The 24065-nt window shown below is 41.2% G+C and overlaps 1 protein-coding gene across 3 annotated transcripts in view; it reads left to right on the top strand.

Annotated features, from left to right (window-relative positions):
• Positions 1-24065, top strand: part of LOC138511252 (protein unc-13 homolog B-like) — a 2171549-nt gene that overhangs the window by 430381 nt on the left and 1717103 nt on the right. For all 3 annotated transcript variants that reach the window (XM_069626798.1, XM_069626797.1, XM_069626799.1), the window contains exon 2: positions 17480-17509. In XM_069626798.1, coding sequence (XP_069482899.1) covers positions 17480-17509 — 30 coding nt within the window. The remainder of the gene's footprint in view (positions 1-17479; positions 17510-24065) is intronic.

Here is a 24065-nt window from a genome sequence, read left to right as displayed (position 1 = left end):
TTTTGGAAGCATAGGGTGGCATGGCATTTCTCAGGGATATTATCTGTAGGGGTCCCCCCTTCATCGTCAACCCATGTGAGTAACTTGTTAACTTCTGAGTGCTACCTCAATATCTCAAGAGCGCTTATAGGATCAAGACAGGACTGTTGCAATGCCCTATTTGCAGGAACTTCTGTAAGCAACATCAAATAACTTCAAATCATCCAAAATAACTCCCTCAGAGCTGCACTAAACATACCAAAGTGGACGCACATTTTAGCAGCAAGACGTGCTTACTGGGAACCTGTTTGTCGGCGCATTATCGTCAAGACTCTAGCCATCACGCACAAATGCATCCATAACTCTGCAAACATTCTCTAAATCCTATGCTTTCAGACCCACCCGCTTCCTCTACTCCCACCAACTGACCACCCCATGATTCAGGAGAAAGATCGGGGGAGGGGGCGGGAGGAATCTGATTCCCGGTCATCGTTGCCAATAATTGGAACTCCTTACCTATATCATTGAGAGCTGAACAATCCTACTAGACCTTCAGGAAACACATTAAGACTTTACTCTCTTCCCTTAAATTGCTTATTGAATGAACTTCTCAGATCCATATACTTGCCATTTGAAACCACTGTCTGTAACCCGCACCTTGATGCCCGTGGGTTTATTGCGCTGCTTAAATGCATAAATAATAAACTTTGTAATTTTGTCCAACTGGTCTAGACATTTATTTACGTTTACCACAACCTCTTCCCATTGTTCCAGCAGTTCTAGTGCTTTGCATACCACTAGTTCATTGGTCCACCCCTCAGGTGTAAGTACTTTTATTTGTAATTGACCTCATTCCCAACATCCAGGTATTTCTTTCCTTTTCTTGTCATTGCACTGCAGCATTTTGTTTTCCTCTAATGTAATCCCTGCTCTGTTTATTCCGGGTTGCTCATATGTTATTACCTGGTTTAATGTTTGTTTATATCATGGAGTTTATCACTTGCACATCATTATCTTCTCGCTGGGACTTTGCTTTATTTACCCACACTAAGTAAGCAGTGTGGCCCTCGAATTGTACCATGGTTAGGCAGAGTGCAAGGTGTCAGGCAATGTGCCTTATTTACAGGTAGTTCTGTAGCTATGAAAACTGTAGAATTGCCCAAAGCATAGGGAATGAGGGAGCACACAACAGCTCTCATCAGATGTCCCTGTCCCTACCTGGCTCATGTGCTGGTACCACATATTGTTAGTTACTTGGGCATTATCAGTGATCTAAGCATTCATGTGTTGGAAGTCATCCACTGCATTTCTTTTCAGTCTTTTTATCTGCTTAGTAGCAGCAGGGAACTCTTGAGCTTCTAATTCATTTTCTATAGTAATAGGGGTCACATTATTTTACATTGGTTTGGATACATTATAGAGAACCAGCTAACTTAATGCTCAGAGGATAATAAATTAGAGGCCCCAAAATGTGAAAAAGGTACCTACAAGCATTATTGCCAATGTATCTGCGTTTTGTAAATAACCCCCTGCATTAGGTTGCTGCTGGTCAAAAGCGTATATTTAACAAAATGGATAAAGCCCCTTCCTTTGTTTCACTGAATTTCTTTACAATATTTCTGAAAAGTTAATATCTACAAGAAAAACTGCACAATTGTAGCAAGAAGAACTCTTTCGAGAATGAAACCAGTATTTGAATTTCTTAAAAAATAGCAAGATTCACATTTCTGTTTTTCAAAGCACTATTAAAGGAAACATTGTCTGTAAGGGCAGCATTGAATGTTTGTATTTTTCTCTTTGTAAAAGTACTATTTTTATTTGATTCGTACAGGTAAAATCCTTACGAGAAATGTTTACTCAATTATTGTCGTTTGCTGATTTAGGAATGATCTATTGTCTGTCTCAGACTGTTTGTTGCTGTCTGCTCCTGGTAGCTGATCTGCATATGGGTCACCTCTTCTTCACCTTCAGAGAGTTGCGGCAGGCGGGTCTCTTTTTTGTATGCTTTGATGCTACTGAGGTGCAGCCAGGCTTTCCTTCCTTGGACACTTACTGCAGTGGGAGAGACTTCCTCAAAGAGCTACAGTCCAAAACTGCTGAGACATAAAAGCAACACTCACCGTCATAGCAGTCAAGTATTCATGCATTTCAGTACCAAGCACATTCAAAACAGTATGGGCATCAGTTCACGCGCCAGTGGGAGGAGCAAGAGGTACATCCATATGGCGTTTCGTCATCAACTCATGATGACTAAGGGATGTCTAAGCCTGGCTGACGGCATAATGCAAATAGGGCTAAGGTTATGCAATGGAGCCATCTTTTTTTCAGGGTCACTTTTAGCTTAGCAATAAGTTCCCCGAGTAGGCCATTGAGGCGCTCGCAGAACCATTTGCCTGCGGGTGGTAAGCGGAAGACAATTTGTGCTTCATATCCAATAGGATTGTGATGTGTTCAAAGACTTCATTTCAAAATGTGGTCCATTATCAGACCGAAGGACTTTCGTGCACACTCCACTTCAGGAAGACGTCACATGCAAGGAACTTCACTGCACATGTGGCGTCGGGATGTGTGCATGGACCGGCTTCGATTTATTCGAGAGAAAGGGCATAAGACTACTAGCATATATCTGGTACCATTACAAACTTGTAAAATATCTACATAGTCGATATGCAAATGCTTAAAGGGTGCAGTAGGACTAGATATTGCTCCTCTCACTGTTCACAGCACGTGCCCTGCAGTGAATTTCTGGCAAATGAGAAAATGTGTGATTTAAAAAAAAAGCAGCGTGTACTTTCAGGTTGGGCACAAACCACTCTTTCGAATATCAGAGCTGCAAGACTGTCTTCTGTTGTATGTCCTGCGTAATGCAGTTGGTCTAATGCTGCATTAAGTAATCTAAGGAGCATAACTGGCTTTACGGTGCTCTCCTGGGCCCACATTGCATCTGTGGGGGACAATGTGCACCCTCTGTGCTTCCATACTCTGCTGTTCTGGTGGCGCTCGTCCCGGCAATTCAGTTTTTTGTGATATGGGTAATGTATTAAAACCTTCCTTCACTACCATAGTTCACATACTTGTGCATTTATTGGGTGCTGTTTCAAATTCAGATACTTCAGGAAAATATGCTCCTTTTTTGGCCCCTAAGTCGGATGCTATGCTGCCATGGGAAATTAAATCTGCCCATTTAGTGCGGGCTGCATACTTCACCACGGCGATGGCCAATTGTAGTTGTAGTGTGCTTGTGAGGCTGTTCAATAAAAGCACGTGCTGAACTGGTGTGCTGTTTGCATATAGAAATCCCTTCCTCTTACAATGTGACAGTCCTGCATATACTGTTGACCTCATGTAGACTGTTACTTTCTCATCCTCATGTGTTTCAAGAGACACAATAAGCGCCACCAATTCTGCTGCTTGCACTGAAAACTGTAAAGGCAATCTCAATCTCACCACTCTCTCTCATCTGCCATTGTTTTACTTTTACAACAGTGGTACCCATGTGCCTTTCCCCTGTGCTCTGGTCAATGGTCGAGGAACCCCCACCTCCTAGGGCATTTTCTTTAACATGGAGTATGTCGTCCTAATATTCAGTGTACTTGGTGCAATAGTGCATGTAATCTCCTTCTACTGGCTCTATGAATGTTACTGGATTCACTACTCTACACCTGACCATTTTAATCGCTGGGTTTGAGATGATCACCTCATATTCAGATGCTTTCTTTGTGGTCAAAGAGCTTTTGTGTTTTTCAAGAATGTCAAACAGGGCAGGCTCCACATATGTTACTGTAAAACCCATTGTGATACTGGCAGATTTCTCAGTTGCAAAAGCTGCTGCCACAGTGATTTTTATACAGGGATAATGGCCTCGCATCACTGGATCTAGAATACCACTGTAGTATGCTAGTGGTTTGTGTCCCAGGGTAGTCTTCTGTTTGAGGACTTCTGTCCTTACTACTCCTTTTTAATGAGAGACTAGGAAAACATTTGCACTGTAATGATGGATCCTTGGACCAGGACCTGTGCATGCTGCCATTTTTAACTCCCTGAAAGCTTCTGTCATTTGATCTGTCCAGCCTATATCACTGTCATCCTTCTGAGCTTCCTTGAGTCCTTTTAAAAGGGGTCTGTGTTGTATCCTGCTTGGTGTGAACGCAGGTGCTTGGGAATGCATGAGAGAATGTTGGTGTGCCTGAGAGAATGTTTGGCTGTGAGTGTAGGAATGCCTGTAGTTAAGGTTCCCTTGGGTGTCAGTTGGAGAGCTCTAGCCTGGGTGATGGGACCCAGTGGTTCATGTTAACCATCCTAAAGAGACCTTGTGTAATAAGGAATAAAGCTGTTTTATGGAACCTACACAAGATGTCTGAGGATCTTTGTTTACTAAAGTCTGGCATATGTGCTGTAATCAAAGACCCATGCCATGAAGTAATTGCACAGGACCAGAAATTATTGCATTTCCCTCACTGTCTTTGGCTTGGCTATTGTCATGATTTCTTATGCTCTCTCAGGGGTCTCTTTTCTTCCTTGCGATATCAACTGTCCTATGTACAAGACTTCTTCCTGACAATGTAATTAATTTCTGGTATCCCTTCTCTGCCAAGACAATCATCAATTGTATGTAGTCTTTTCTGCACTGTACTTCTGTCTGGACTGCTGTAAAGACTGGAGGGGGGGTCTGTACTTCTGCTCTCTATATGGTAGAGGAGAGGCACAGATGACCCCAGCCAAGATTCTCTATAAGATAGCAATGGACGAGCAATCAAGGCCTAGCTTCTCAGGAGGTGATGCAGGCTGGTTCTTAAGTACAGGGTAGACCCCTAGCCCCCACAAAGGAATGTCTGCACACTGTATTAGTTAAGTCTTTATATAATTAATATTCAAGGTTATGTACAATATCACGATAACTTACTTTGTACTTGGTTATCTATAATGGCAAATATACAGTTCTACGTGGTACCACTATTACTATTAGATCTCATTAAAGTGCACCAACTGTACAGTTAAATGTCGCACAAATCATTTCGTAAAGGAAACCAGCAATAGATATAAGAGGAAAGCAGTTGTTTAGAACAATTGGCAGAATACTGGCCCCTACCACTAGACACAGTTCTGTGTGGAGATACCCCCTCCACCTGGGCAACCTGTAAAATAAAGATAGATCACAAGCCCAGTCCATATACTGTTCACAAGAGTCTTTCCAATAGTTCAGCAACCCCAAAGTACCTGGTGTTGTCGAGGTCCTCATCGGGAAATCGACGGCTCTTCTTGAGTGCACTCCCTTTAAAGCAGGAGCCATAGGTCATCGAACGTCCGGCGATTAAAACGGTGAACTACGGCGGTGAAGTGGCAGCTTCGTTCCTAGCAGTGCTCGTTGACGGGGAAGCGTAAACGTCCTGCAAGGAAGAGGCGTGCGGGGCACCTCGATGTCGATAGATCTGGACCGCAGAGAGTTTGAAGAACTGTGTCCCAGCATGAGTGTCAAGTCGTCGGTGTCTCTGTGGTCTTTGGGTGACGGGAAACCCACCGGCGGATGCTCCTCGGCACATCGACGGCCTGGCCTTCTCCAGCAGGATAAGGCAGGCGACAGTGCAGGTAAGAGCGTCCTTGGTTCAAATGAAGTTCTTGGGCAAAGGGAGCATGGCAGCTCCGGTTTCGGCGACGTCAGTCGTCGACGGTGGTAGACAACAGTTCGGGTGATTCTCTTTGGGATTCTGCTGCAGTCCCCGTCTCCGGTCAGCAGCCTGTCGTAGGTCTGTCTACCAGGGAGCTTTGGCAAAGATCGGCTGGTGCACGATGGTCCCTCATAGCTCGGTAACAGGGAGCCTTACCAGGTCCTCTCCGGGTCAGGACTTGGAGACACAGCAGCTTTCAGATTGATGGAGAGCAACAGCAATTCTTCTCTTCCAGCAGGGCTTCAAGGTCAAGCTTAGGTTTTACTCTAGTTACTCTTCGTAGTTAGGACTTCAGCTTCTGAACACGAATTCTAGCAGTGAGAGGCCCCCAGATATACTAGTTGATCTCCCATTCATTCTGCTGGGTCACACTCAGGCAACCAATCTCTCAGAAGGGCATTCATGCAGGCAGGCAGCCAATCAGGTGCATAGTGCATTCGGGCCATTCACTTCTCTCCAGACACTCACAACAAGTTGTGTATTGGGACAAGTACCCAGCCATTCAACACTCCACACTGCATTCATACCAGTTTAGGGCAGGGCTGTCTCATTCATTGTGTCAAATACCAGATACTAGACATCCACAATACAGAATGCGTATTCGTCACACACTCCATTCACCCAGGTCCCACCCACAAGGTGTACCCACAACATAGTCACTGGGAAGGCTCCAGCCAGTCTGGCCTGGACGTCACAACAATACCATATATGGAACTTCCACCCAACAGCCGCTCAGGGGGAAGGGACAGAGTCAGGGCTTCCCAGGACTTTGGGAAAACAAGGTAACAGGCAATAGATAGAAAGAGGCCACAGGGGCCATCTTGTTTCCTATCATGAATCAACTGATTCCAATGGCAGGGCCTGGGTTTCCCAAAATGGAGGATACTCGCAGCACCTGTCAAATTCAGCATGGAGCTGCCACCAGCCCATCCCCTGCTCTGTGGGACACACACAGGTGACCAAAAACGTACACTAGGGGCACAGGGATGTACCCCCCATGGGTACCATAAGGGTATCCCATGGGCCTGCACACCAAACCAAAAGAGAGCTGCACCGACAGGAGTCCCACATGAATGCCTGTGTGGAAAACACGACAGAACACACGATAAAAAGCAGTAAAGGACAAGGATACGGAGGCCCTGTCCGTCCACTGCATTTCCAGCATCACAACTGCCCACCAAAATGTCATCTACACACTGATCACTATACTGTCAAGGTGTACGTTTCTCAGTTCCATATGAAGGACTTGATTAAATATTGAACGAGACTCACAGTACCCCTTCCACTTTTTTTCCTGTATATGAAAACGAAGTCAAGTTTTGTAACTCCTCATGAAGGGGGATTGAAAAGAAGGCATTTTTTAAATCAATTACCAAATATTTGGCTGTCGATGGAATATTATACAATATCGTGGCTAGATTTGTGACCAATGGGAATTTGGCTTCAACATTATTGCTTAGGAGGCGTTCAGTCCTGAATAAATCTCCACAAAAACCCCTTGCCCCAGTAGATTTTTTTTTAACTGGGCATACTGCTGTGTTACATGGGGATTCTGATGGCACTAATATTCACTGCTGTACGAGAGCAGACATAGTCATAAATGCCTTCATCTGCTTCTCTTGACATTGGGTACTGTCTCAGTTGTGCCAAAATTTCTCCCGACTTCTGTTTGTATTTGACTGTACCTACTCCTTCCAATAGACCAACGTCATATCCACAATATACTTGGTACCTGTGACAAATATTCTCGAAATGATTGTTGTCTTTTGTTCTAATGACCTTGTCTGTGGCCCTTTTGCTCTCAATTTTCAGCACATAAGTGAAGCTTATGAAAAACACTACCTCATCTCTGAACAGTTCCTCATCTGTCAAATCTGTCGGTCTGTTTCCTTCATCAAGGGCTATCCCTGTTCCCCATGCTATGCCTGCATCAGTCCTGGGAATAATCACCCCGTCTTCTCTCACTATGACTTCTTTTACTTCTATTGGAATCACCTATCCTTCCTCCTCATCCATAGATACTTCTGGCCCCAACAAACCTTCTGCCGGTAATCACAATGTTTTACCACTTATTCCAGGAGGCCATGCTAACACAATGTGTACTCCATAAAAAAACACTTCTGGGTCTACTGGCACAACCCTGTGTGCTTTCTGGCCGAAAGATGCTTATATAAATTCTCCTGCATTTATATAATGAATCCCTGGAGTGGAACATATCCCCTAGTCAGTGAAGGATATTGACATGTTTAATTTTGTTCATTAAGTCCCTAATATGTTAACTGGTGTCTTTCGGGAGTACAATAGTGGCATAGAAAGATCATATTCTCCTTTAATTGTAAATACAATTGTTTTTTTTTTATAATTGTTCTTTTATAATACACTGAATACCAGAGATTGGTTTCTAAGCACGGGAACAGGATTTCAACATGCTGTGCTGCGTTATCTTGCTTCCAAGACAAACATGTTGTTTCTGAGCTATCCTCCCTCACCAAGTGATAGGTGAGTCATCCGTAAAAGGAACCAAACCTGTAGACCCAGTAAACTGTGCATTCGTGGCAATGGGTACTTCCCTTCCCTAACATAGGATATAATCGCCCCTGGATCTACAAGGAAGGAAATGTCTGTTCACCTATGGTCGCCCCAACCCTTGGTTCCTCTTGTGGGTCTGGTGTAGTGGGTAGGATTGAACGCATCAATTCAGTCTGTGGGCTGTCCTATTGTGGATATAGATTTGTCACTGTACCAGTAAAAGGGTTCTCTCCCACCACAGGGTCGATCCCTGTTCTGGGTGTAGGTGCATGCGACTCTACACTTGCGTCCCATGTTGCCATGGTATTCTGTTGTACCGGTGCTTGAGGTTGCATCTGTATTTGCTATATCTGCATGGGGGCTTGCTGGGCTTTCATTGGTGCTTGTTGTGCTTGGACTGGTGTCTGTTGCATTTGCACTGGCCTTTCCTGCTGTGTGTTGTATTTGCGGCGCATATGTCTTTCAGAAGTGTGTGTGCTTCTGAAATTATAGATTTGATAGAATGGGCCCTATACTGGGAGATCCCCTTGTCTGTGTAATGATCAAGAACAGAAGAAGTGTTCTGGGAATATAAGGATATCTCACTGGGTACATACTAGGGGAAAGAACGTAATTGAAGTCATTTTATGGTTAAATTACCAAGCAGACTCCTATTACTAGCAGGCCTCCAGATAAGGCTCGTACCAGGCCTTTGTATGCATGAAAATCTTGCAAATATGACAGCTTCATTATTTTCCTGTGTACATTTACACACACGTTTAGAATGTTTAGAACAGGGAGCAGTGCAAAGGTCTGGTTACTTCACAGAAGGCTGAACACTTTTTATCTACATGGATGTAATTGCAAACCATGGAGAAAAGCATCTGAAACAGAATGCATTTCTCTGAAACCTTTCAAAAAAAGAAATTGCACACTGAGATAAAAGGAATGGTTTCTTTCCATTCAGCATCTATGTTGTGTGTAGATGCTCATGGATAAAAACAGAAGCACTGTGCATATTCATTTTCCGAGCATTTTCGGATTGTATAATTAATAAGATGGAAAACAAAGTTGCAATTGAGATGAATCTTTTGTAAAAAAAAAAAAAGAAAAATTGTTCCCCAGTGAAAGAAAACTAGTATTTCACAATTGTATAGTTAATAGTTCCTGTGCTGTGTGCATAATCATGCGGAGGAAGATCATGTTTACAATTATAATTTAGTGTATACTCTTATTTATAAAAATTGTGTGTGAAGTGAGTCTTCGGTCTAGTTTAAATCCATTCAACCTTGCAGTCAATGGGGTACATTACTATAAATGGATAGTGGCAGCAGAGTCTTTGCTCAAGGGTGAGTGAATGTCATTACACCAATCACACATGTTAAAGCCTTCCAAATCTTCAAGACTACAATTAAAACATCCAAAACCTTGTAAAAGAGGACAAGATATCCACGGACTGGCCGACAGGTCAGTGCTCACCCTCTAGTACTTGTAAGGCAAGATAGCTGCACCAGGTGAGAGATGGGGTGCAGGATTCACTGACTCCAACACGACTCAATAATGAGTAGTTTGGCAAAGGGAAGTCCGTTTAATGACAAGTACATCAAACAGGGAACAGTTGGGAATCGGCATCGTTGCGACCACCTGTCTCGCTCCGACTTCCTCGAACTTCAGTTGAACAGCAATTTTTATACACAAAACTCGTCATCATTGACATCTAATTCTAAAAAACTTGTCATGCAATATAATTGGTTAGGAAAGGTAACTTAAATATAGGTGCTATATCTGTATATGATAATGGAGCATGCAGATTGGATAACTCTTATCGGGTGGGCGTCTACACCCCTCCCTCTACATCACGCGTGATAGACGTCACTACAAGTACGACGTCTCATTGGTTCTATGATCTATAGGACCCTAGATAACATGGTCCTTTGTGATTGGGCAGGTTACACCCCTAGAAATAAATCTCCACTTTTAATTAGCAGCATGGACACCCAGGTGCCGGGTGTCCCAAGATTCACCCTGCCTCCCTTCCATCAGTCGGTATCTTAGGGCGATGTGTCAATTAGTTGGCTGGGTATGGCCTCGAAACTGTAGCCTCTTATCAGGAAAAGGTATGGCATCCTCGGGTTCTGGGTGACATCAGGCGGTGGTACCTCTTCGCGCCTGGCTGGTCACATGCTAGTTTCACAATGAATCTGCTTCAGTTTCCAGCTTTTCACGTATTTGTTCTAATTTAGCCTCGCCACCTGCCAGGGCCCCCCTTATCTGGACCTTCATGGGGCATGCTGGTATGCTCTGAAGTTTGATTCGTGTTAGCTGACGCTCTCCTCCCTTTCTCTGGATGACTGTGACTTCCTAGGCATGAGCCGCTCTTTAGGTTTCGATTTTACTCCTTCTCTTGACTCTGGCTGGGTTATGAAACTTGGCCTGTTAGGCCTCTGGCAGCCTGGGTACATTTCTGCTTTACAAAATGGAGTCGCACTGTTATAATGTGCCTTGTTGAGGTAGATATATGGTTGCGCTTGCCGCTCTACTCTTCTACCAAGCATTGCAAGCAGTATAGATTTCTTTAGCTTCTTGCATTTCAAGCCTATTTACACACGTTTAACTGGTTGGTTGCTTCCATCTCGTCTCGTAGCAACGTTTCCTTCCGTTTTAACATAGTCTCTTTCCTGTGTCCATTGCATCTATTTTCATAACTGCTTGCACTGGCGCGCTGATTTCGATAGCCATTTTTGTTCATTTGCGAGTCTGTCCAGGCACTTGTGTCATTTCCACTGGCCTTCAATTAAGGCTCTTTGGGTCTCTTCATGGACCGTCTGTAGGTACTCTTCAATTCGTCTCAGCGGCTGGTACGGCTGTCTGATAGGGTACCGTGCTGCCCAGAGTTATGAAAGATACCAATGCTGGAGAAATGGAGTTACAGGTAAGAAACTACTCCCTTATGGGTGCTTCAACATGTATGGATCTTCTGATGTACACTGGGCAGAGTCCCAGTGCAGCTCTTTGATGGTTCATCTGCTCCTCATAAGTCACATACCTTGGCGAGTCCGCTCCTGGTACCTCGAAATGAGGGGCAGGGGTGCAGGCCATGTCTGGGACCTCCTGACTCTCCAGGAAGTGCAAGGGCTGTTCAAAAACAAACAAATGAAAGTTACATTTGTAATTGAAAAACAAACTAATCAAAACCTGTCCATGTGATAATCCAGATAGGTATTTAACTTTATGTAGTGCTTCATGCATGGTTCCTCCAACATCTAGACACTGTGATTATTATGCTTCAGTCGATACTCAGTTTACCAACCTCTGAAGGATGTTGGCCAATAAAATAGCTCAGCCTGTTGAGTGCTCATTGCTGTGATCTGTAGGTTTCAGGTTCGAATCCCGGCAAGGCCAACTCAGCCTTTCATCCTTTCGTGGTTGATAAAGGAGTAGCCACTTTGGTTTAGGGATAGTTGTGATAAATATGTTCTATGTAAAGAGCTTTGCCAAAGCGCTATATAAATGACCATTTGCCCATGAGATTCGATATCGAATTTAGCATGGAGTCCTGGTCTCTCTGCACTGTTGTATCATAACATTGGCATACCATTAGCTAGTAATAGCTCCAGGAAATGAGGACTTGCATTGAACATCAAAAGACAATTCTGCTATTGAACCTCAAAACGCACAATACAATTCATATTGGCTTTACTGTGTAATTTGTTTTTTGTATTTTCAACATTTAAATATATACAGAACCGATCAAATGGCGAGACAGTAGAGACATAACTAAAAGTGTATTCTGTCACAATGAAGAAAGCTGCCGCATGTTAATGATTTCCATACCATTTTTGGACATGTAGGCTGGATGTCGCATTCATTTTACTCTGTTGCAAAGGAGAAAAGTCATTTTTACTTTCTTGAAATCCCATTTACTCTCAAAGTTTAAAAATAGGAGTAAAATACTCCCACCTCAAATCTGGAGCATTGATTACTAGTGCTGATCCTCTCAAGAATAGGGGGTGTGAGGGTTACTAATTGCTACCCATATTCACAGCTTTAAGATGACCATTGAAAATGAGAAATGTATGTTTTCACATTAATGCCATAGAAGCACCACTGAAGGTAATTTAGCAAACATGCACTTTCATTTTGTAAGTGATTCACGTGCAGACATTTTAAGTAGCTTGTTTTTTTAATTGAGTTTTCTAGAATGCTGTTTGAATTTCTGACATGTCCATTGAGTAATGGGGGCTTCTATTTTCATTAAAGGGCAAGTAGAGAGATTTTGATATGCAGGGATGTTCCGATATAATCTTTTTTTTAACAAATGAAAGCCTTATACTGAGCCATAATGCATTTTTCGATGCATGTCTGCTGGGGGTAAATAAAATGTATAACTACTGATGTGTGGGTGTTACAAAATACCACATTCATGTAATTCATCTTTTAAAACCCGCTTAATACAGGAGACCAGTCTTTAGGCAAGGGACCGGGATTCGAACCCGTGTTGCACTCTAAAAAAAGTAGTGTGTCCTTTTAATACCTTCTTATGTTGCAGCAGCAGGTTCATTTTGACATGACTTTATGTAAAGTAAACTTAGTCATTCAGATGTGCAGTCAAATCAAAAGCGGGTCCAAGGGGCCAGCTGCTGAGGATGTAAACGCCTCTTACCAACGTGCCTGGAAGCTTGAATATTGCGGAATGTCCTTTCATTTTCTGCAATCCCAGGCCGACTATGTGAAAAATGTCAACAACCCAGCCCAACAACCTATCCTTCACAAACCATATAGATGCCGTCACCAAAACATTTAACCTAAAGCTACACCTACTATGCATGATATGACCTGTCCTTCCCCCTTGACTACTTCTGTACTGTGGAACTCTGAAGTCCACATTCAGTCAGAGCAATTCTGGAGCTCCTTGGTTGGCACTGAGTCACTGTTGAGAACCACTGCAGCCTACCACACATGGAGGGAGGCAATGAGACAAATTGAGGCTAGATTAACTCTGAAATATGGACTTATTGATGAGCACTTTATATTAACTTAATTGTATCTACTCCACTTTTTAATTTATTTTAGCCGTAAATCAAATTTTTCTTATCTAAATGTTGTAATAAATCTGTTTATGGTTTGATTTAAAACTAAATGCACAATAAAGAAAAAAAAAACGGTGTTCCAGTCAATAGTTCTCTTCAAGAAGTATCATGGAAATGCATTCCTCACTAGACCAAAACAACATATTGCCTTCCCCGCCTATAAAGCAAACCGGTTGTGGCAGCAAGACTCCTTCTACAACTATCCAAACACCCACGCATCACCCCAACTTTCTCCCAGCTCCACTGACTCCCCATACCACAGAGAATTGCTTCCAAAGGACTCTGCATTGTATACAAGACCATCCACCACAAAAAACATCCTGCCTTCACAACAGACTGAAACCAGTCACCCACAGAAACATCAGATAAGCCCACCAATATCCTAAAACACCTTCCTTCCCTCCCACATCAGTAACACATTTTATTGTAACACTCCACAAAAAACTCAAATTCCTCTTTCCCCACACTTAATCTAACCACCTGTCCATCTTTCCTTTATGTATCCTAATCGTTCTATTCTAATTGCAGCAACCTTTTCATAACCTTCCTTTAAGCTTTGTGGGGCCTGCAACCCTTTGGGTAGAGCCAGCACTACATGAATGATTAAGTTAATAAATCCTGCTCTCAACTAATGTGCTACAAGGCCCTTCCTCCTAACAGCTAAGCATAACACACAGAACAATATGTGTAGTTGGCTTGAGGTTGTTAATGTCCCTACCTTTCATGAGCCTTTTAAAGACAAATGAAATGAGTACAAAATTCCTAGAGCATTTAGATACATGTTGCAAGAACAAATGAAATCCCAGTAGCAATTGAAAGTCGTTTTGGGTTCCCGGTTTACAAGTTATGTCACTAAATTTGGACTTGACCTGAAATATAATTGTGAAGAGCATGTTTGTCTCTGACAGTAACCAATTATTCATTAATTCCTTCAGTGTTTACGGAGCAAATCTTATCTGGATTTGTGAGCATGGTGTAAAACCTGACTGATATTCAGGGATTGAAAAATATCATGACCTATGAAAGGTATGGTTTACAAAAAATTAAAAATCCTGGATAGTTATCCAGATTAGAATATTGTATTCCTCAAAGTGGAATAGGAAGGAGGCTAGTTTCTTCCCTCCATTCTTACGATAATGTAAATTTAAATAACCACCACCATTTTCCCAAATAACGTGCAGAAGTAGGGTTCTGCTTGAAGTGAATATCTAATACCAATTATTGTTAAATTGCTGATTACTTTTTCTATTTCAATGTTGTTATCACAAGCATGTGTGACTCCTGAATATATCAAGGTAGTTTGCTTTCCCAAATATAATCTTCTAGCCTGAACCTAAGCCTGTAGAATATGTATAACTAAGTCAACCCTACCAAGCATTCTTATATCTATATCCAAGCTGGAAACCGATGGGGTCTAACATTTTAAAGTAAATAAATCCTTTGCAAACCAGATATTTTCTCTTATGTCAACACGAGACAATGGTGTGGTGGAAAAATGCAAGTTGAAATAAGGTAACCTGACAATGCAACATTTTGTAAACTTAAGAGAATAGAAAAATGGTGAAATTACACTATTACTCTGAGACTAGGCCGCATAATAATGCACTGGGATAGTAGGAATCCTTCTTGAACATGTATTCCTGCTTATAAGATGAACTTCCGTTCAGGCACACATCATGCATCTGCTTACTCGCTCATTAGTAGTCGTGCAAAAGCTTGTTATTGTAACCCTGCGCACACTGCTTAATTTACAGCACAGGCTGACTCCACTTCAGAGTCTCGATAAAGTCCGTTCATCCGATTATTCTTGTTCACACACTGCTGTACTGATGATGTTGAGCTGAGTAGGGGAGTACACGGATGATACATTTGAATTGATGGCTTGTATGTGGAGACACTTTGAAGACGATTGTGAAGCTAGAGTAACCTCTTTAAATTGAGTTGTAAATTCTTTGTGACACAAAAAGCTTCAATGTACTTAAAACCTATGTAAGCTCAGACCCGGAGGGTTGGGGTAAGCTTGGAATCATTATATTTGTATAAACCTGTAGTGTTATGTCCCACGTCCTTTTCTGCTCTGCTTTTATTAAACTGTGCCCACCGAACTCTCCTGAAGTAGAGTTTTTCTTCCTCAATGGTTTCAGAAAATAAAGTGAAATGTATTGTAGTAAAATATATTCCAAGCATGATTTTTAAATTTGACATGCAATGATAATTTGTTTATATTGGAGGGGATTTTACACTTTTGTCGAATATTTATTCAGATTTCTTTCTATACAAACTGAAGTTTCTGTGTGTTGTGAATGTGAAGATTAGTGAGCTGATGGCAGGTAGGTTTTGTTTTCTGTAGACAGTCTATTTTTATGTGGAACATTATAGATGACTTCCCCAGCATTGAAAGTTAGGAGGCCAGCTTGAATTTCTTGATTTCTTGTTTTTAATAAAACAGAATATTCCTTTCTTTATTTTTTATTGGCTGGTTTCTTGATCCAGATTTTGGGTTTCAATTGTCGAGGCTGGACCAGTTACGGTTCTTCGTAAAAAGAATAAAATGTTAGAAATGTACTTCTATTTCATAGATTGAAGACGTTACACTATTGATTATCACACAAGAACGAAAAGTACGTGTACGGCCATCTGCCGTGGCTCAGCTTAAGATCCAAGTAGGGTTATATCTCTTTGTCACATGTTTGAAAGAGTACACCTGATCTGCAGGCTCTCAACAGCCATTAGAAATGATTGACTACACATCAATCGATCATTCCCTGAATCCTGCAAATGTCTGTCCGGCAATGAATCACGACTCGTGGAATAAAGTTAAATAAATTGGCTGCACACTGCTTCAATAAAGGAAACTAATTCTACCTTTTTCAAAGTTGTTAATCAGTAACTTTTATTAAATCCACTGCCTTCATTAATCTATCAACACCAAAGAGTGATGGCTGGCAGATTTCGAATTAATCATAAATACATCTCCTCACTTTACCACTGCATGTTAATGATTTAAATGTTGTGCCTTTATCAACTGGTCTAATCAATTAAAAATCAAACTGCGGGTGCTGACTGTAGTGCTGACTTTCCAATTGAAACCAAAATCTTCACCTGCCTAATTTCTCTCACGTGTAATTGCATGACTGTATGTCAATCCAGTACGAAATCTAACAGCCTAGTTTAGCTGATCAAGGTGAAATGAATATGAGCAATGCAAACTGGTTAAGTTGCAGTGCAGAAGAAACACCAACAAAAGATTGACACCCATTGCATTATGGGAGTTCCAGTGCCAACAAGAGATGTGGTTGGAAAAAGCACCATTTAATAACAAATAAAAATGATACCCTTTTTTTCTTCAGTTTTCATTCTTTGGCCTTAAAATCTGCATTCAGAAATGTTGGTTATGTATGAGTTGGGATGTGTGTAGGGCAGGTGAACATCAGGACGTCTGGTACCACACAGTGCTTGGAGAGGGCAAGTGAGGCTGGAGAGGCAAGCAGGCTGAGGGGTCACTCAAGTTTGGGTGGAATTTAAGGGCTGGAATGCAGATGAGGATTGAAGCATTCAAGGCTGTGTGACATTTAAAGATTGAGAAATCTGATGCAGGTGTGGGTTATTAAAGGGGGATGGCCCTGCCTCAGGGTCGACATTTAAGGCTGTTGGGTATCATTGGATCACGTCTTTTACCTGGGTCATAAGAACAAATAAGTGTTCCCTCACCTTCCAACACCCCATTTGTAAACACAATGGAAGATGTTGCATGTATGGCCTGTTCTCTATTGGTGAGCATGGTGGTCCACTACTAAAATTCGTAAGGGCTCCAGCATCTGTAAGGGCCCACCGAAATACAGAGCATCTCTTTGGGGGTACAATGGCTCTCTTACTGGTGAGATAGGAGGGGATCTTGCTGTGTGAGTAATCTGACTTCTCATACCTGGATTCTCTCCCTGTTCCCCGTGTAATCTGTTTCCTCCCTTCCACTTTGACAGAAGTGCTCTCGCAAGCATTTTGTGATGGTCACTGCATTTTCACTGATCTCTCTTGCATAGATAAATTAGAAGGATCCTCTTGGATTTGTGATGCTTAAGTTGTGACTGAGGATTTGACCGGCCTCACATGTATGTCAATTACCACTGGTGTAAACGAAGTGAACCAACAATATGTCGATACTTGATAACATCACTGAGCAATAGTATTTGCTCTACTGGCATCAAATTATAACATGAGGTTTTTTTTCTTTTACAGTCAAGAAAGCCAAACTGGAAGGACCTCCAGGTAAGCATGAGTTTCTGCTTTTTTGTAAAAGATGTTTAGCATTGGAAAAACAGTTCATGGAAATATGTGGATTCACACACACAGTTAAATGAATGTATTAAATGATATACCTACTTTGTTTATATGATTCTACTTTTAATATTCTTTTAAAATAATCTAGGATTTTGATCTTGGAGAGACTTTCTCCTGCAGTGTGGCTAGATTACTGTCTCATTGCAACATGCTAGTCTGATCAGTGTAATGATTTATCTGAACATGAACTCTTCTGACCAGGAAAGACAAAACAAGATTAAAAAATGTCTTTTTTTTTTTCTTTTTTTTCTTTTTTTTTAATGCATGGGTTTAGGTATCCCAGGAAAGAGGAAGTTCACAATATTTGTTGGCCAGCTTTTAAAGAAGCAATTTCAGACTCTAAATCAAACAGTGCCCCTGAACAGGGGGGTATGGACATCAATTATTTGAGCAATTATACCTCTTTGTGCACCAGCAATGTCGGGGAAAAATATGAACTCATCACTGTTCATTCCTCTTTATTACGTAGTTACCATAGCTTTTTAGAGCCTAACCCTGTAAGGGTGCTCCCAATCATCTACACCAAAATAAAGGAACAAACCAAGTTGCATGAAGAAACGAGCTTTAGTAATACATTTGGTTAGTCGAAGGTCCACAGACGTTCACAATTATGTCCTGGTAACCCAGGGGTTATAAAGTAAATACATTATATTGTCAAATATTTTTTTAAAAAACAATATTCACAAGCTGCCATTGGTATTTAAAATACAATCACCTATATTGTTCTATGCATCGCTACTCCCAATTGGATAGTCCTTATCTTTAAACCCGCCCTGCTTCCGTTCCATTATACAAGGTGTCATGTCTCAGGCATCATCGGCCTTTGCTCTTATTGGTTGGCTCCACAACATGCTGACATTGTTGCAATACTGGTGCCTGTTAATGATGTGGTCTCGGGTGTTACACTTATCCACAACAGTCCAATAACTTTATGGTGGGAACAAAGAGATCAAAACGTTGCCTTGGACAAAGATCTATCAAACACACTCCCGTCTTTCCACGCCGGGCCCCAATCTCCCAAACTGTTTGCTGAACCTTGGACAGCTCGTCCTGTACTCCCTTTTGATACATACAGCGGCTTGCAGGTGTTTGATATAATTGAGTCATGACCTGCATAGCTTGAATGGTGAGGCCAGTGCATGAGGCCGTTTGACTTCAGTGTATTTAACCTGTTAATGTGTACGTGCGTTGCACTGCTTTCACCATTGGAGGCCCTGCGGGTGCATCTTGCCAGCATCATTGGCAATGTAACTGCATGCACCTGGCAATTCGAGCTTTGTTTATTTCTGTCTGCTAGCAACACAACTAACTTAATTGTTGCCATAATTCAAAATTGGATGGCCCTAAATAGCCTTTGCCTTTAAGAAGAGAAAACAGAGGTTCTCATCGTGGGCTCTCAAAAAAGAATAAGCACCCTCCATCCCGACTATTCACATATCAACATTGACGGCACAAAGATCCCAGTACTCAAGCAAGTCAAAACTCTTGGGGTATATATAGATGCTAACCTCTCTATGCACAAACAAATATCCGCCCTCTCCTCCTCTACAGCATACACAGCTAAACTTATTGCACTCAGCCGCCAATTCCTTACCCCCACAAACTGTATTACTTTGGCTAGAGCGCTGATTTTAACGAAACTGGACTATTGCAACATCCTTTTTTTAGGAACATCCAAAACTAACATTAATAAGATACAATTACTACAGAACAAAGCCCTTAGAACGGCTCTAGGTTTAAAGAAATCCGAACACATATCCAAAGGAGAGAAAATCACTGGCTGCCAATTGAAGCCAGAATCATTTCCAAAAGACTTGGTGTCGTTGATAAATGCTTCACAAACAAAGCGACTAGCTACCTCAACAATACCATCAAGAAAAAAACCTCCTGTACGACACTTAGATCCAATAAACTGGCTCTCTTGGAAGTACCGCAATACAAATACAGTAGAGCAGAAGGAAGTAGTTTCAAAGTACTAGCCCCGACTCATTGGAATGCATTACCACTCAGCATCAAAAATGAGTGGATTCAAAAAAGCGCTGAAAACATGGTTATTCAACAAATATTAACCTCAGCTATTCCCAATCCACTTTAGCACCAGAACGTCCTGACCTACCTCGTTTTACAGAATTGAAATACCAAATGCTGATCCCATGGCCCACATGTATGTCCAGTGGTCGCTTTAGACCTGTATCTAGAGTTTTAAAAGAACTGCGATTTCACTGCTTGACGGATTGTAACATTGTATAAGAAATGTGATAATATGCCTGTAATTGTAACACTGTATAAGAAATTTGATTATATGCCTGCAATTTCGCCGTGATACCTTTGGGTCTGGGCGAGTAATAAATGTAATAAATAAAATAAATAATCTAAACTAGAACCATGAGAAAGGCCTATTCGTGCAGTTTCAGCTATCCTCCCTTTCTCTCAGCTGTGGCACTTTCAATCGTCTGGACACCACCATGAACCAACAAAAAATCCTTACTAATATTTAAACCACAATGCTGTGCTGTCTTATCCATGTGCTGTGCAGTGCCTTGCAAAGGGAAAAATGGCATTTCTTCTGTACAGTGTGGCAAAACTAACTCTCTCCTACTTGTGTTACATTCTACATAGCGTGGTAATCACAAAATAACAACTTATTCTAGTTTACCTATTCTAAATGTTTGCTCTCGTTTGGTAACAAGCGGTGCTCTACACATCACTGGTTTGCACCATCGCATGCCTATGAATGAACCAGCACGCTCATTCTACGAGTGAGTGAGTAGGATGATGCATGCAAGAAGCACTGTGGCTCAAACCACCTCTTGCTGGCATGGTACGACGTCCTTTCATCGTGGGATGTTTTTTCGCGTTTTTTTTCCAGCGATTGTATTTTTTTTTTAAATCTCAATTTTTTTTAGCAAAAGGGGGCGGGGGTTAGAGGCGGCGAACCTCCCCAAAAAAAACAAAAAAAAAATCGTTTTTTTAGAAGAAAAAAAATCACAGTAAAAACCCTGCAAAAAAAACATCCCGCGATGAAATGAAATGGAACCGCTGGCATATACACATGGATATAGCAGTGTTTTTATAAAAAGTGACTTGCGAATGCTGATGTAAAGGCTGTAAATGGCAATGATGCTGTGTGGTGGAAGACATGCTCACGGAAAACATTGCCTCAGGGCTGGCAGTTTCAAGAGATGAACTTGCTTCACTGCAGCAGCATGCTCGGGTGTGCATCTAACTTTAGCTGCCAGTAAACAAAATGCAGCACTGTCGTGAAAAACTTTTCAGAAGGGAAAAGGGGTTAGCGTGCTAATAGGGTGGTTGATGGCCTTAAGGACATAAGCCAGCATTTACCATTGACATCAATATCAGGGATTACAGTTTAGTTTAGTTTCACGTCTAAGAAACCATGTAATCAATGTGTGACATGGTGAAATGTCCTGGTTCCAGGTGGGAAATGCAGAATTATCTCGTTTAAACTTCAAATTTCAAATGCCTTTTCAATTGCTCGTTTATCATTTTTCTGTGTATTTAAGCCCTCTGTTTTCCATTAAGTGCCATTTAACAGCACCCATGTGACTTTTGGGGGCACTGGCAGAATTAATATACAAACCTATTTTCATAATAAGGGAATTTCTGCTCAAGGCCCATGAACAAGGAGCCACAGTTCTGTAAAAGGTATTCTAAGAGAAATGCAGAGTTTTGACACATGCCAGGACATTAACAGGATATTGGTGAAAACGCTGCTCTTTTATATAGCCTACATTCTGAATATTTGAAATGCAACTTTTCTGAAAATGCTGGTTAAAAACGTATGCTTGTGTTGTGGAAGACAAAACACAGAAATAGGGCTTCAGTGAGAAAATTACATGTCACATTTGCTGCTCAAAATTCACATCAATGGAGATGGGAACTGAAGGGTTAACACTTTAAATAAAAACACAGAATTTAAACTGCACATGTTATTTTAGAGTTGGGCAAAATCACTTATTAAATCGGCTGCCAGTTAATGTTACATTTGGTCACTTCAAGTAAAAGTTGTCATATGTTTGAACTTGTGTTATACAATGAAGCAGGACTGTTTTACATAAAGAATGTTTATGTTCCTCTTTACATTTACATTAGAAGAATGAATATACAAGTGGTCTGGCAGGGAAAATAATTCTTTAACCTTGGGAAACATTCTCTTATGTGCCATCATTCAGCCTGTTTGAGAGCACAGCACCATACTATTTTGTATCTCTGTTTCATTAAGAAAGATGTAAAGCAATTCGGCTACCAAATATCATTTTCATGAGACTTGTTAGCCTGGCAATAAACTGCACATTACATCGGACAGAAGAAATCTCACCATCACTCAAGTTCCTTTAATGAACCAGTCTATTTTATTAAGTGATCTTAAAAGGTCAAGGCATATTTTGTTTGATACAAAAATAGCCCATCGTAAGCAGGTCCCTGAATGATAAAATATTGGTAATTGCTAAACCACAGACCCATGGATTAAATGAGGTGCAGAGGCAATGGATATTCAAACAAAATGTAGAGTCCAGATGCTGTTCCTAAGTGGATTCAGAAACCTAAGGACATAGAAACTAGTGAAGTCAATTGTTTCATTGTTGGAATGGTAAAAATATCTAAAAAACATAACATATGAAAACCGGGTAGGAAAACAGAAGATATCTGCTTGCTCAGACTGTTCAGCCTGATTTAAATATGTAATTTGAATTGAGATACTGGCATGATTGTGCTCATAAAGCTGTAATCTCTGGTGTTTTTAATCACCTTAGATTTCAAAGAAAGAGGCACACTTCATATTTATACATCTGTGAGGTAATTAGAAAGTAGAGTTATAGAAATGAGGGTGATTTAATTCCAGTTTAAACCCAAATGAGATCATGACTGGGGTGTGTGGTTGAGCCTTAGCCTTTGATAAACCCTTTGGCCAACCATTGCCCTATGAGCGGTGGAGAAGGATTTGTTGGAGTGATATCACTTGGAAAAAACCACCAATCGATTGCTCCTTGAATGAGAGCTGAGATGGGGACCAAACCTTTACAAGGTGGAGTGTGCAGTCTACATAAGGCCCACCAGAGACATTTTGGGGGAGAACCAACTAAAACCTGCTAACCAACTAAATTGATTACAGACCGCATTGCTGTGAGAGAGCAGATTTATATTGAATCCAAAACCTTATCCAGGGGTTCTGTTGGCATAAACAATGCAGAGCTTGAGAGAATGTTCACACTGAGAGGGACTTGTGTGCCATCCTGGGACAGGCACCCAAAGAGGGAGAACATTACCTGGTGCTAGCAGTTAGTGCCTGCCTGCCTCTTACCCCTTTTTATATTTACACATGATTTTCAGAACCCAGTCTAAATGATAGATCACTGTATATGGGACTATAGCACAAGGTGTATGTGCCATCGTGCATCTAAATAAAATAGAAACCTCTGGTGTATGCATTGTTGCTGCAATTTATTTCCTAAGAACTCAGAGCACATTAGACTGTAAATGCAAATTACTGATCTGAGATATTGTGAGGATCATAGTCAATACAAGTATATTAATCTTCCTTTACTGAACCAAATGACTTGGGAGTGCGCTGGGGCCATGGTCATGGAAAGCACAGATTGAGTTGGGTTCCTTGTCAGCCCATTCAACCAGGTGATTTGGGGAAAACTAGTGAGTCAATTAGCCCAATGTTTAGAACAGAAACATAAGCATTTTTAGTTGCTGAATAGAAATCCATAGCAGTTATAGTTAGAGTATCCATAAAATGAATAACATTAAATGTTGCAGCTGTGTATATTACTATCACAGGAGGGCAAAGGACTCCCACGTAACCCGTAGCTGGGGGATTCACAGAAACTAATTTGTTGTTCCCGTTGCACATTAAATCAACAACATTCCTAATAATGATTCAAATATCACAATTAAGGAGTTTATATGTGTCAATCACTAAACATATCTTAAGGGGCAGATGCATAATTTATATTCCAAAATCAATTTCAATTCTTTAGCAAACCTAAAGAGACAGTTAAGAAAGAAACATAGACCTATAATTTGTGTGCACATTGCAAAAACAGAGCTCCAAAGACACTAGAACAGGGCATATTGTTTAAAAACAGATTAACAAGGATTTATCTTGCAACAGTCCATGGTGAATAAAAACAAAATTACAGAACACATTTTTGAAGTTGTGTGAGCACATTGACAGCATATATGTGTACCTATATATGTGCGGCCTCTGTATTACATGTCCCTACGTAGTGGGCTCAGTGATTAACAGCTATTGACAAGTCATTTTATGCACGTTAGCAGTTTATATGGACAAGAACAGTTTGTCCTGGGTATGTCTCTTTTAGAGAAATTATGGATTAAATCATTCAGAACCAAATGTACAATACAACGGAAATAAAGGTAAGCATGGCTATGTTGCCTCATGATAGTGGACTGAAAATGCATGGCTTCCTCCGTGGTGCTGGCCTTTCTTCCT

This window comes from Ambystoma mexicanum, chromosome 6p (genome assembly GCF_040938575.1).
Source record: "Ambystoma mexicanum isolate Mex_15411 chromosome 6p, UKY_AmexF1_1, whole genome shotgun sequence".
In the NCBI taxonomy this organism is placed as follows: Eukaryota; Metazoa; Chordata; class Amphibia; order Caudata; family Ambystomatidae; genus Ambystoma; species Ambystoma mexicanum.
This window is presented reverse-complemented; position numbering and strand designations above follow the sequence as displayed.